Source organism: Poecilia formosa, unplaced genomic scaffold, assembly GCF_000485575.1.
Source record: "Poecilia formosa unplaced genomic scaffold, Poecilia_formosa-5.1.2 Scaffold183, whole genome shotgun sequence".
NCBI classification, from domain to species: domain Eukaryota; kingdom Metazoa; phylum Chordata; class Actinopteri; order Cyprinodontiformes; family Poeciliidae; genus Poecilia; species Poecilia formosa.
In genome coordinates, this window is record NW_006800122.1 from 1033453 (window position 1) to 1048570 (window position 15118).

A 15118-nucleotide genomic window follows, 5' to 3' on the forward strand; every position below is an offset into this window, starting at 1 on the left:
TGTGTGTGTGTGTGTGTGTGTGTGTGTGTGTGGGGGTGTGTGTGTGTGTGTGTGTGTGTGTGTGTGGGGGTGTGTGTGTGTGTGTGTGTGTGTGTGTGTGTTTGTGTGTGTGTGTGTGTGTGTGAGTGTGTGTGTGTGTGTGAGGCTGATCACTCTGATAACTGTGTGTTTGCATTGTGCTGACTAATGCGCTGCCTGGGGGCTTTTGGTGTTTAACACTCGACCGCGTTGATTGCACCACCTGTAACGTTCTGCTGACAAGTACGAGCTCCTGCTGGCTCAGAGTTTTGCCAAGTTTCTCCCCTCACCATGATCATCTGTCGCCACGGTGACGGAGTCGCCAGAGAACGGCAATGAGAACAAATCGAGCTCCTCTCCATTTCCTGTTGATGTATAAATGGCCGCCTTCCTAACTGGATGCTTCTGTCAGCCGTGGATAAAGATGCATGGAGCCGGGACGGACCTTGTGGGGGCGAGGAGAGAATAGCCCGACTGGTTTCCATGTCTACGAAGTATTAGTTTGAGCCAACGAGCTTTTTACTTGCATCTTAAGTTAATTTACTCAGGATGAAGAGCTTATGTCAAAAAGTATTACAAAAAAAAAAAAACCCTACTGACAGGAAGCTTTTCTTATTAGATTCATTCTGTCCTCGAACTTCAATGCCATTTAAAAAAGAACTGCATGTGCCATTATATTTATATTTATAAACATTGGATAGCTTTTTATTATTTTAAGCCAAACCTATTTAGAACCATTATGAGAGCTGCAGGCTGCAGAAGTTTGGGTGATGTGAAGTAAAATTACAGCTGCACAATCCCTTCTGTCAAATGTAAGTTTAAAGATTCCTGCACTGATGGGAGGCATTATTATTATTATTATTATTATTATTATTATTATTCTTAACAGGGTGGATAATGTGCATATTTTAAATCTGGCCAAAGCCAGATTATGTCCATGTCTGTACTCTGGTCTTGCACAGTTGCTTCTGTTTTACTTACTTCCTTTTTTTTAAAAACTAATTTTGAAATTACCAATTGCACTCTTTACCAGACTGATCCCATCATTTACCATGTTTTTAAAAATATCCTTTAAGGAGAAGCGGTGTCAGACTCTGGGGGAAAACAGATTTTTCAGTATTTGGCTGAAAAGATCAGGGGGTAAAGGTTCATATTTGCTAAGCCTGGTGGTTGGAGCGCTAGGGCAGTCATTCAGCGACCCCCTGTGTTATTTGAGTTAAAAGTTTAAAGTTGACAGGAAATGTGAAAATATAACTAAGTAACTATGTGTTTATTCAAAGGCATTAAAAATACCCAAGTACCAACTAGAAAGTATTAAAAAAGGCAAACATAAAAAAATACAATTAAAATACATTTCTTGCACTTCAGTTGATCTATCATCCATGACTTGTTAGCGTTAGCCTGTAGACTGAGACAGGCAGTGGTTATGGAGTTCAGGTGAATAAAGACGCCTGACGTCTCCGTATGTCTTCACATGCTGACCATATTATGTTTCCTTTGTCCTTCCTACCGTTTCACCAAAGAGAGTCTTGAACCTGGTTTTGCTATCATCATTACTGGTGTATAAAAAAAAACCTGCAATAAACAAACAAACAATGCTTACCCTGTTGGAGGCGCAAGTGAAGCCTGGTAGCCCGCCAGGCTTATGATGCACGGGGAAACGCTGCATTTGGATCCTGAGTAGTTGATGCATCTCTCGGTCCTGGTTGAGTCTTATTATAGCTGCAAACAGTCTGTATTAGTGTTTTCCTGACTGTACGTTTTGGTTCCAGGGCATGAAGGGCAACATCGACGAGTACAGCGACTCTGACGAAGACCAACACGATGCCTACCTGGAGAGGATGAAGGCCGAGGGAAAGATCAGGGAGGAGGGCAACGACAGTGACGATTCAGACGGAAGTGGAAGCGGTAAGTGACCGATTCAGCGTCTGAACCCTTGAAATAATTTGAAGAGTAGAAGGCTAAGCTCCTGTTTTTCTCCTTAGACGAGTCTTTCAACCCTGGAGAGGAAGATGAGGAAATTGCAGAAGAGTAAGTGCCTTTCCTTTTACTTTTTCAACTTCAGATCGAAGCTCGCGTTTGCATTTTTACAGATTCATTCGACGTTTTTCCTTTCAATCAGGTATGACAGCAATGCTTCTGCCAGCGACAGCAGCGACGAAGGAGATGATAGCGAAGACGAGAGCGCAAAGAAGAAAAAGGCCAAAAAACCTAAAGTTGTGAAAGAGAAAAAGGAAAGAAAACCTCGCAAAGAGGTGAGAAAGCAGCAAAAGAGAATACCCATATTCCCAAGTCTGAGATTGTCTTCAATGAAAGCAACGTTTCTATTTTGTGTCTGAGCAGAAGAAGCAGAAGGACAAAGCTGGCCCCAAGAGGCCGATGAGCGCCTACATGCTGTGGCTGAACTCCAGCCGCGAGCGCATCAAGTCAGAGAACCCCGGCATCTCCATCACAGAGATATCCAAGAAGGCCGGAGAGATGTGGAGACAGCTGAACAAAGACGAGAAGGAGGTGAGACCTGGCCTGTTGGAAGAGATTTTATGCTTTAATTGAGCAGCACTTCTTTCAAAACCCCTGATCTTTTGTACTTCTGTTTCTTTCAGGAATGGGAAACAAAAGCAGGGGAGGCAAAAAGGCAATATGACAAATTAAAGAAGGAATACAAAGAGAGCGGAGGAGGATCGACCTCCAGTCCCAGGAAGTAAGGCTTTTATTTCAGAGTGTCTTTTTTTTTTTCCTCCTAAAGAAGCTCATGTTACATCCCTAATTGTCTTCCTATGCCTCCGACCGTTTAGAGAGAAGAGAAAATCTGGTGGGAAAAAGGATGACAAGAAGAGAAAGTCCAGCAGCGGAGAGAAAGAAAAGGAACGAGGAGGAAACGACAGCTTCAAGAGCCGAGAGTTCATTGAGACCAGCGATGACAGTTCCTCCGACTCCGACCACAAGAGCAAATCCAAGAAGAAGAGGAAGAAGAAGGTAAAACCAGTCATGGATACTATTAGCATAAAGACGCATCGATTCAAAACAAAAAGAAAAAGCCACAAATTTCACACATCACTCTGGTAACAGCAAAGTAATTCTGACTAACGGATTAAAGAGATCCATGATTGATTTTCTTTCAACAACTTCCCTGGAAGCACATATACATGTTTTCCTCTTGTATTTGTGTAGTTTGTGTCGCCACTTATTGTCATCAAAACGCATCGCTCTATTCAACGGTAGAGGCTGTTTTTGTTTTTTTGCTGTTTGAGGAGCCGTTTAGGTTTCCAGACTTGAGTTTTTTGAGTTTCTCAGAAGTCGATCTGAGTTCTGTTAGTTTATTTATCATTAAAAACTTTCAGTCACTAGAGTTCAGTGACATCCAGCATTTCTTCAGCTTCATGTCTTAAGTTTCAGCTGAATATTTGTGTCCCACTAAACGCACCAAACACATTTTAGGACAGATACTTTGGTCCTAATTAAGCATTAATTGACATCAATGTTACCTAAAGTGGTTTTCACAACTAATAGTTTGGGAAACTCTGCGAAGTCGAGCCATATTCTGCTTCTTGAATACATTTCCCTGTCTTACTGATTTTTATTTATTCTTATATATTGTTTGCAGAGTTTTTTCACCTGTGTGCGTCCACATTGACTTTTTGAAGAAACTGGAATGATGAGAGCTAACATTTAATTTCCATTTCTGTTCAAGTATTTTTCAAGTTTACGGCGAGCCTCAGAGTCAACCATTTATTTTAAATCTTCACTGTGATAACGGATGAATCGACCCCTGTGGTTCTTATTGAAATGTTTTATTCACCCAGGAATCGGAGGAGGAAGAGGAGGAGGAAGTTGTATCCACTCCTGCCAGCTCAGAGGAAGAGTCCGACTGAAGAGACACTGATCACACCCACAAACCCAGGACCAACTGTTTTTACCGTTGATTTCAGACCAATCAACAAACTTGAGTTGTACCGTTTTCTTCAGCACATTTAATTTTAAAAGTACAATCACGTATTTTGTGACTACGTCTGGAAACCAATCTGCGCTGATTTTTGAGCTCGTCTCCTCCTGACGGCTCGGTGAAATAATGAGACAGTTGAACCTATGGGAATGATTGTTAGCTGCATAACGCCGAGGATTGTAGGAGTTATTAGTTTGTCAGTGTAATGAGGGGTCAATTTTTGTTCCTCTTGTGTAGTGCTCTTTAAAAACAAATGTCTTTTTGTTGTTTTAAGGTCAAAATAAATACAGAATTTTTCAATAAATTCTTGGGATTTTGGTCTTTGTGTTTCGCTAAAGCTCCTCGACAGCCTTGAAATGTTTCTTATAAAATAAAAAATTATGTGCTTATTCACCTTAACCAAAGTGGTATAAGTTTAAATGATCACATATGTGTGATATTGTTGAATTCAGGGACATTAATGGGTTATTTTTTGTAGGGGATTTTATAAGTTTCAGGGATCCTCCTGAATGTGTCTCTATGGTCCAATCAGAGGACAGTGATGGACGGCATCAGAGTAAAGGATGCTGAATTCAAATGGACAACACATCTTTGGGATTTCCATAAGATAAAAAAAAACATATAACTTGGTAGACATAAGGGAAATTATCTCATTTTTTGCAGTAAATAAAACTTGCACAACAGTATTTGTGTTGCAATGAACGACAGATTTTGTCAGGATCAATGCTAACCTATAGAAAGTTCACATCAGCCAGCCAATCAGCTGCTGGAGTTTCAGATCGTGGATTTTTGACGCCTAAATCTCATGATTTACACAAAGTATTTACATCTTGTCTCTAGATTATTTCTATTCTGAATTGAGACATTTTTGAATGTCCTTTAAAGCAAATGAAAGAGAAGATGATTGAAAACTGTCATCAGACAATTCATAAATTCAAACGAGATACTAAATTTGCCTCATTAGTTTAAAAAACAAACCCATGGAGTCGTATAAAACATTTCCTGCATCAGGGAAGTCTTATCAGCATTCAACAAATTTCTGCCTGTAAGCCTGCAGCTCATTAACCCTCCCCAACCCATTACGTGAAGCGAGCTTTCAGAGCCGTCTTGCTCAAGGTATTCCCACTGGCTGTGCACACATTAGCCAGTTTAACCAGTCAGTTGGGTTTGGGTGAGCGTGTTTAGAGGGCGAACGCTGCAGAGACGATGGTTTCAAACAAATCCCCAAAGTCGGGGAGGAAGGTGGTTTGGAGTGTGGCTTTTAAAAGCCAAACATCACCGGATGAGATGTTCATTTTAAGTGATGGTTTCAGTGGCTCTCCAGGAGGCTCTACCCCCTGCAGATATTATTCAGATTATGTCTATGCTGTTAATAAACATCTGGCTGACTGGATGAAAAGTCAGGAATCAAAGAATCATTATAATGATCATCCCTTTGCAACATTTTGTGGAAATTCTACAATTTCATTCTTCTCCAGTGAATGATGAAGTTTTTTTAAAATACTCATTCCCTGCTTAGAAAACTAAACTTGCCATGGAAAGTTTCAATAGTTCTTTAACTTTATCACATTTTCACGTTAAAACAACAAATGTAATGCAATTTATTTGCATTTTATGTGAACGAACAACACATACAACTAACAATGAATTGGGAAGAAAATGAGACAAACTTTCACAAGCAAAAATCTTAAAAGTGTGGCGTCATTCTGTGCCGCTAACTGGGAGTGAAGAGTAGCAGGGAGACAGTCTGTTGTTGAACAGAAGTCGCAGCAAGGCTCTTTGTCGTTTGCAACAAGAGAATAAGTGAAAAAGCAGAAAAAGCCCAAAGGTAAAACTCTTAAAACATTTTCCTAAACATCCTGAGACACTTTTAACAGACTCCAGCTAAAATAAAGCAATACTAAAATAAAGTATTAGGAGATTTAGGGATGGTTCAAAACTCTTACACAGCAATAGAAATACAGAGCCATGTCTTTCTCTTTGAGTTATAGTAGTGTGTCCCAGTTTTAGTCTATTTAATAATTATTTTTATAGTTCTGCAAGTATTTCCTGCCGTTGGTTTCATCTGTATTTTTTTTTTTTTTTTGCTTCTTTAATGTCTCAGTTTTCCTTACTTTCCTTACAACCATTAATTAGAAGTGGATACTTAATGCTGCCTCATACATAACTAATGCAAATCTACCAGCGTTGATCCCATCCTCATGTTTGTATCTCCCTATTTGCTCATCCTTAATTATCTGCTCTGTCTGCATACAGTTTCCTCTGCGAGTGTCTCGAGCGTATATGTTTGGGAAGTATAACTGGCCGTCGCAACAACTCATACAAATACGTGCTGCCTGAAAGCTCGTGCTCCTCAAACATCCACAGCATGTGTTTCTGTGTTTCTGCTGCCATATCGGGTTACCATTAGAAGACCACAAACGTAATGGGGGCCACTTAAGAAATGACACGGTGTCTACGCACACGCAGAAATGCACAGAAAGAGAGACATTGAATGTCACTCTATTACATTACCTCCCTGAGTCCAGAAATGGTCCTATCGTATGACCAGCTGCCATTCATCTAGCGCTTTTAGACTGTCTTGTTACCAGTGACTCGTTTTTCTTTCGAGTTTCTGTATAGAAATCTGGAAGAAAAAAAAGTTTAATGGATGCATATTGAGCATTTAGAAGGTGTCTGAGTGGCTACATAACGCGATTTATGAGCTGTTTTTTTTTTTTTTCATGTAAGCCACTAAAAATGTATTTAAATCCAGACCCTTAATGCTGCCAGAGGTTTGACTTAAAGAAAATAATGTAAGTACGCCTATATTTTTGGCCATGTGTGATGTTTATCTGGTGGGTAAAATAATTTTTTAATTGTGAATATATTTTTAAAGGTGCTGTTGACATATTTTCATAAGGTGTGGATAACAACTCAAGTAACCAACACACAGAAAGAAACTAAAACAAATAAGTTCAAAAGTTATGTGCAGTAATGAGAAATGGAAAGTACCGAACGAGGAAAAAGTGCTGAACACACACAGGTGGGGAAAGGCACCAGCTGAAATCTGTCAGCCTTCCTGCCCCTTGTCAGATGTGACAATACATGCATAAACGGGTAACGGATTGATATAAATAAATCACATTATTTAATTTAATGTAATCATTATATTAGATGATGGCTTTTATTTCCCATAGTATTTCATAATTCACTGCACTGCAAAAACTAAAAATCTTACAAAGTATTTTTGGCCTATATCTTAATACACTTGGAAAAAATCTAAACTAACTTAAAAGTAGCTTTTCAACACAATTTAGGAATTTGTTTAAGTCAACACTTCCGTAATAGTGAGTCAGTTATAAGTGAATTAGCCTCCCAGTGGACAAACATTTTTTCCATATCGTAACTTATAATGTGGGATAAAAGTGGGATCCTTTAGAAAATAAACCTAACCTGTTGTGGAAAACTATTTATTTGACCCAGACAACACAACTCCCATGGTGAAACACAGTGATGGCAGCATCATGATGTGGGGGAGGGTTTTCTTATTCTGGTACATGGACAGCTGGTTAGGGCTGATAATGTGGATGAAGCAACAAACAAGATAACAGTGGAAGAAAGTCAATAAGAGGCTGAAAATAAAAATGATCGCAGTTACGGCCAAAAGAGACTCTGAAAATGATTGATTCTGGGAAGTGAATACAAACTTTTCACAGCTTCCTTTTGAAATTGTTAAAACCATACATTGTTTCTCTTCTACTTTCTTCTTTGTTCACTACTTTGTGGCTTTTTTTATCGCATGGAATCCCAACGAAACACATTAAATCATGCGGTTCTGATGACAAAACAAAGAAAGACTGGAGGGAAGCAGAGGACACGTTCTTGCTTTCTTTGCCCGGTTGTTGTGAGTGAACTGTACACCGATTACCGACACTCAGCTGATGGAATGAGGTGATAAAACATACGAGACACCTGCTAAATGAATTTGATACACTAGCAGAGAAACGACTGGAGATATATGGCGCATTGATTGCCTGCTAAGTGTTTACGAGCGTCCACGAGGCTGCTGTGTTTTCACTTCAAAGCAGAGATGTGGAGAGCAGCATGGGAGACTGGGATTTGTGGTGAAGAAGGAAATAGACATCCTCCTCTCGCTCCTTTGAGTAAAGAGGGTGAGGTCTGACTTATGTCATTAACCAATGACACAGAGGGGAGAGACTGATTTTCAGAGAAGAAGACAAGCCAAGCAGAGACACTCTGTGAAGATTTATTGTCCAAACCAGGAGAGAGTTTCCCTGATTTTCAAAGGTTTAGGCTGAAGGCCTGGAGAAAAGGTGGACTTTTTCTTTCTCTGAAAAAAGGATTTCTGCAGCCATGACTTCAGCTCTGTGTAGCTGCATGACCAGCGTCCTGACCTACGAAACCTACAAGTCCGTGGTGGTGAGGAGCTGGCCTTTAGGGATCATGTATCGTCTGGCGCAGCTAATCATCATCTCGTATTTTGTTGGGTCAGTAATTTGTTTGTTTTTTTAAATATGTTTATTTAAGTTGCAGTTTATGCATGAGCTAAAATTGATTCATTCCAGATATTTTGAAATCCTTTTCTATTCATCTTGAAGCCTGAACCTCCATTATTCAGCATGTAGTTCTGAGGATAGTTTTTCACATGTCCACTCAGGTGGGCAAGATGTGTTTAAGACTGAAAAATTTATATAAAAACACCAGAACTTAATGTCATACAATTTTCTAAAGCATGTCACAAAAAGCTTGTGTTGCTCTCTACATACTGCTGCCAATTGTAAATTTAGAAGATTAATACTTTTGCACATAGGATTAGGATAAGGTTGGTTTGGACGGCTTCTTCACCAATTATTTTATAAATTATTACTTAACAACTGTGATTTGTATCCACTCTGGTTTCTGATTCTGTCTCGAAATTGTACTTTGTTTTTGTGTCGTTCTACCTCAAAAAAGATATTGCTTTAATTTCTTTTTATTTGGGAGAAATACATACAAATTTGTTTTTGTTTTTTTTGTGTGTGTGTGTTTATTGTGTTAAAATATTTTGTAGACAAATCTAAACTTTGTCCAAATTCTATCGTGGTTTTAACAAAAATTATTCAAAGGAGAAACCACAAGAACACCTACAGGTCAGAAGTTTGATATCAAACCTTTCCTTTTCTGGGATGCATCTGGATTATCGCCGAAACAATCGTTATTACTTTTATTATCAACATTTTCCACATCAAACTGATATTCTTGCCTAAAAACCTAGATATCTGCAAAGGTTTTGGTTGAGTGGTTTTAGAGGTAAGATCTGAATCTGAGCTCAGTCTCAGCTCAGGATTTTTGTGTCGTTTCCTTTGCCCTGCAGCTACGTCTTCCTCTATGAAAAAGCTTACCAGGTGGCCGACACAAACATCGAGTCCTCAGTCACAACAAAAGTGAAAGGATTTGGCAAACTTGACAACGCTGTGATGGACGTAGCTGATTATATCTACCCTCCTCAGGTGTGTAACACAAAACTACACATTTAAACACCTTTAAAAACAGAAACTCATACTCAGTTTATGCTTTCATAACAAATACATGCTGCGGTGTGTTTCAGGGCGAAGGCGCGTTTAGCATCATTACTAAAATCATAGAGACGGACAACCAGTTCCAAGGAAGATGTCCAGAGGTTTGGAACATTTCAGACATGTATTTTCCCAACTTGGATAAAGCTTTAATTTATTTAGCATATTTAAATCCTTCGTGATTGTAATTAAACACACATCATGTAAGGAGTCATGTAACAAAATCTGTAAATATACAGATGACACACTAAAAACATGAGGATTTCTGCAAATAAATCGATCCACCTACAGCTTATGTCTCAAATTACAGACCAGATGCTGGTGAAGCTTTATGCAGTAAAACACACCTGTCTGAGCACATTGCTTCATCTCATAGAAATCATTTTTGCGTGCTTCTTGCTGTTATTTGTGTACCCAGAAAAATTTAGCTTTGTCATAAAATGTCTTCTGGATTTTTAAACTTGTTTTGTCTCTATCTTTATTTCAGTCTGAGAAAGAGTTTAATTGCAGCTCAAATGCAGACTGTATACAGCATCTTGGCTCTGTTCAAGCTGACGGTGAGTACAACCTTTAAGGATTGTGGGATCCTTGGTCTGTGAGGGCATTCACACGCCTCATGTCCTCCATGTCTTACACTGCATGCCTTACGTGATGTATTCGTGCCATTCCACGTCCATCGTTTCCAATACCAAAATGAAATTCCTATCAAATTCACTCAGATTGTTGTAATGCAGTTTTGTTCATCTGCTAGGATTCCTTTGTATCTGTTGTCACTTACCTTTAGATGGTACAGTTACTGCCTGTAACACCAAGGCTCAACTCAAAATGACCCCGCTTATGGGCTCCGGTGTCCATTCTGGAAGAAATCATGTAACAATTGTTCTTGTATACACACACGCACACACACACACATGCACACGCACACACACGCACACACACGCACACCCACACGCTCGCACTTGTAGAAGTGTCTTCTAAAAATGATTAGACAATGTCAAATTGATAACCAATTTTATTTTCTTCAAAAGGTATGATTACTGGTGAATGCAACACAACTGCTGGTTACTGTGAGATTGAAGGATGGTGTCCAGCAGAGGATGACAAAGTGAAAATGTGAGATTAGGCCACACGAAGGTCCACACACACACAAGCACATACACACACACACACCTACGCACACACGCACACACACACACACGGGTGAAGACTTACTTGTAATGTTTCTGTCACTTAAGATGTTAATATTATCACCATCTCCAGCAAACCAATGCCCGAGTTTGTGAACTTCACCATTTACATCAAAAACAGCATTCGTTTCCCCCTCTTCAACGTCACCAGGTGGGTCATTCACAAACAAACATCTTCTTAACTTAAATCAGATTAAGGGTCAAGCAGAAGTGTAAGTAGTTTCAGGAATTACCTTTTTTAATGTTTTTATCATAAACTTTTTATTTTTCAGAGGAAATTTTAATTCAACGAAAGATATTGAGACTTGCAAGTATGACAAGATCGAAGATCCGTTCTGTCCCATCTTTCAAGTGGATTATATTCTGAATGAAACTCGGCAGAATGTGACTATGCTGGCAGAAAAGGTCTCACTTTTCCTACTGTTTAAATTGTCCTTAATTTTCAGAGTTAAGTGTTGTTGATAAAGAAAACCGTATTAAAAGAAAGCAATATAAACACAAAAGTCATAAGCTGTTGCTGTGGTGAAGATGTACTCAAGAGCAGACAGTACAGTTTGTACAGAAATGAAGGACAAAACATATTGCAGTCAAAAGCCAGTATTGTATTACATTTATGTAATACTGTATCCTAATTAAAAGGGATCTAGTCATGCAAGCAGTTTTGGACTACAGCGTAGATTTTGAACTCCACAGGTTCAGGATTTACAGCTTTTGAGCTTTGATGTTTACTTTATATTTGACAGGGTGGTGAAATAGGAATAATCATACAGTGGAGATGTAACCTGGACCATGATGTCAACTTCTGCGTTCCTAAGTACTCTTTCTCTCAACTGGATGCGCCGTTTCAAAATGCCAAACTCTCCAAAGGTTACAACTTCAGGTAGGTTATAGTACTCAGTAGTTGTTGTTTATTTTTTTGTTTGTTTGTTTGTTTTTTCACTTTGCTTTTTCTTAAACATATTTTTGTCATTGAATCCAGATTTGCCAAATACTACAAGACAGAGGATGGAACTGATTATCGGCGTCTTCACAAAGCATTTGCAATTCGTTTTGATGTTATCGTGACCGGCACTGTAAGTTACCTGGTTTGTTTTAAGATATGCAACAATGTGAGCCATCAAATGGTTTTACAAAACTTTCTTAAGGTCCATTAAGAGTTTTTCTTAAAATCCTCTCTAGCTTCTTCTCTCACCCAAATATTTTCCTTGCCCACCAATAAAGCCGCTGTCCGTTTGGTCATCCTGTGCCTGTCTGCTGCTTGGAAAGTCCACAAGAACAAGCAAGACCTACATCACCTCTTCTTCAGTTTGAGTCCGGTCAAGTGTCCAAGACATAACAAGACAAGTTTAACAATAGAATTGCAAAATAAATCATCAACATTTGTCCTAAAGTGACCTGACATCAAGTACTTGTGCTTGTTAGTAATATCCTATTCCTATCAAAGAAATCCAATAAGAAAACCTTGTCTGGATTCCGATGTGGAAGTCTGTTTCTCTCAATTACATCCTGTAGGCTGCCACAAAATTGCCAGCTTGGGCACAGGAGAATTCACAGATGACATCCGAATCCAGAGACTCAAAGACCGGATGATCTGAATCGGAGCTTGGTACATAAAAAGAGACAACATTCAAAACCTTCCCTCTTGTTATTTGAAGCCACACAGACTCGGCTCTTTAACTCACAGGGAAGAACTCCAACACCAGGGCATTCAGCCGGGGGCTTGATAGTATCTCTATACCACTGCATGTCGTAAGAGAGTCTCCAGTCCCTCTCCAGAGCCCAAGCTGTGCGTGGAAGTGAGTTTAGTTATATCTTACTGGTACCAGTTGAGCTCACACTCCAGCTCAGGCTCCTGCTGAGTCAACCCAATCCAATCGATCACCGGATGCTCAGTGCCAAGATCCCTCTCCCAACTCTGACTCTACAGGGGGATTTCCTACTGTCATCAAGAGTTAAATGAATGTTTAGCATTCAGACTGTACCTTTTTAACTTAAAAAAATATATATATAACAAGATCAAAAAACACTGTTAAAACAGATTAACTTTGTGCCGATCTCTCTTGTTCTTCCAGGCAAGAAAGTTCAGCTTAATTCCAACAGTGATCAATGTGATCACAGCTGTCACCTCAGTGGGGATGGTATGAACTATGTGATATTCTGAGGATAGAATAGAATATTCCTGTAAACGCCAGTGGTTTTAACATGTTTTCATTCTGTATTGGCAGGGTACGGTTCTCTGTGATCTCATCTTACTGCATTGTTCGAAAAGAGCACAGTACTATAAAGAAAAGAAGTATGAGGAGGTACTATGTGTTTGAAATGCAGTAAAGTAATAATGAAAAGTGAAGAAGTGTAAAAAAAAAATATTTTTAAAGATTATGAGCTTGTTGCCTTTAAACCAGCAATGAATCTCAAAGGCAAACTTGAATTCAGTTGTTTAGGAAACATCACAGGTAGACTGGCTACACTTATCTTTCGTAGATATAACTTGGGTAAAATTGTTCTATCTCTTCATAGGATATGAGGCATATTTGATAATGTGAAGTCATGTCATGGTCAGTATTTATCTGATGATAATTTGCAGCATTGAGGACAATTATCCTCAGCAAAATCCCAAGTCCATGTGTAGAAATGTAACTATAAAACTGTAACTTGCTGCATGTTGAGACAAATCATTGTGTCCCATTCAATCGTTTTGGTAAACACCCATTTCAGTAACAGCTGGAGGTTCATCAGTCCATTAGCGGCGATTTTTTAGTCACAGTTGATTCGTGTAGTCTTTATCACGAAGCACTTAGAGAGAAGAAGCTAAAGTAGGTGAAAGGTCAAGCTGTGGTTGAACCATGCCGTGTAAGTGATCATGAATTCAAAGACCTTTTTCTCATTCTAGAAATGCATTAGTTTTGTTTCAAACAAATTAATGCATTTCAGTGGAGTGTTTTTGTAGTTTATCATAGATTTCCCGAAAAAGCCGAATTTGCACAGATCAACGCTGTTTTAAAGGCAAATGACGTTAATTTGACTCGGATTTGTCTGTGTTTGTGGTGTGGTGTGTTTCTAATCGCCTTATCCACTCAGGTGTCAGAAGAACAGATTAATGAATCCCTCACTCCAAAACCAGGAAGCCAGCTGTCAGTCAGACGAGGAAACAGCAGCTGCAATGACTCTGGAGCCATATCCCTCTCCACCAATTTTTGATGATAGGAATCTGAAAGAAACTGGACAAACCTCAATAGTTTTTCTCTCTTCACCCTTGTAACACATTCTTACCATTTTCTCCAGCGGTCAGGATTTCGTAGGTGGTTGTAGGTTTATTAGGGCGGGTAAAATTGATCAACATTCCCTTCAACTTTAGTTAGCGACAAATCAAAATTGTTTTTTTTTTTTTGTTTGTTTGTTTGTTGTTGTTTTTTGCAATGTACAATTTTGAACTCAGAGAAGGAGAATTGTAGAAGCTTTTTGAAAGTTTTCTACACATAGCAATATGAAAAGTTGCTAATGTTTTCAACCTCCCACGGGTTGCCATGACAACCAGCTTTTGCCGCAATGACAGCTACTCCTAAGTCAAAAGCACAGGAAAAAGGGACATTTTTATTCGCAAAATAACTACAGCTCATTCAGGCTGGATGGAGAATATGCTGGAATAGCAATCTTCAGTCCCTGCCACAGATTCATGTGTGGGCTTTGATCACTTTTCTTCAAGCAGACTGTCAGTTTGGTTGAATTAAGTTGCACATCTATGGCTTCTGTTTACTAATCATGCGACTTCTGAAGGCAAGAAATCGTGTCAGATTTTCTTTGTGCTGATCCCAGTAAAACACATAAAAGTTTGTGGTTGTAACAGGACTAACGCGAAACATTTGAGGGCGTATGAATATTTTGAAAATCTGAATCATAGGATGTGAATGAGTGTAAAATGGCCATTAGTTCATCAGTTTCTTAAGTCCTTTTAGGTACAATAATGTATCGCATTTTGTGTGATTATATAATTTTAAAAAATCATATTTTGTTTGTCATTTTCAGCTTAGAAGTTTATTTGTTTTCTTGCAATACAACAAAATGTTTGTGATCTCAAATAAAGACTTAATGTGTCTTACTGTACAGATCCAGTAATCCACATCATTGAAAAGGACTGTGGGATATGTGTGTGTGTGTGTGTGTGTGTGTGTGTGTGTGTGTGTGTGTGTGTGTGTGTGTGTGTGTGTGTGTGTGTGNTGTGTGTGTGTGTGTGTGTGTGTGTGTTGTGTGGCTTGAGGCTTGCAAATTGGCCATAATTGCTGCACTTCAGGGTCAATATGAGATGTTTCCTGTGCACACTAATGGACAGACGCTGTTAATATCTGGGAGGGACTTTAGAGGGAAAAAAAACACCATTACACTCGTTTCTTTCATTCTTTCCCAGCTTTACCCCT

The 15118-nt window shown here is 39.0% G+C and overlaps 2 protein-coding genes across 6 annotated transcripts in view; both read left to right on the plus strand.

The window, feature by feature from the left end:
* The window catches only part of LOC103147486 (FACT complex subunit SSRP1), a 14339-nt gene extending 10074 nt beyond the window's left edge, over positions 1-4265 (plus strand). For all 5 annotated transcript variants that reach the window (XM_016678468.1, XM_007565856.2, XM_007565858.2 and 2 more), the window contains 7 exons: positions 1791-1926; positions 2004-2049; positions 2141-2273; positions 2362-2529; positions 2622-2719; positions 2814-2994; positions 3822-4265. In XM_016678468.1, coding sequence (XP_016533954.1) covers positions 1791-1926; positions 2004-2049; positions 2141-2273; positions 2362-2529; positions 2622-2719; positions 2814-2994; positions 3822-3890 — 831 coding nt within the window. In that variant the 3' untranslated portion in view covers positions 3891-4265. The remainder of the gene's footprint in view (positions 1-1790; positions 1927-2003; positions 2050-2140; positions 2274-2361; positions 2530-2621; positions 2720-2813; positions 2995-3821) is intronic.
* A 3783-nt stretch (positions 4266-8048) lies between these two features.
* On the plus strand, positions 8049-14807 carry p2rx3a (purinergic receptor P2X, ligand-gated ion channel, 3a). The gene is made up of 12 exons (XM_007565911.2): positions 8049-8451; positions 9318-9453; positions 9552-9623; positions 10007-10076; positions 10548-10632; positions 10780-10857; positions 10979-11111; positions 11450-11586; positions 11686-11779; positions 12779-12844; positions 12932-13009; positions 13785-14807. The coding sequence occupies exons 1-12, from the start codon at positions 8318-8320 to the stop codon at positions 13902-13904; spliced, it is 1203 nt and encodes a 400-aa protein (XP_007565973.1). The 5' UTR covers positions 8049-8317; the 3' UTR covers positions 13905-14807.
* The last annotated feature ends 311 nt before the right edge of the window (positions 14808-15118 follow it).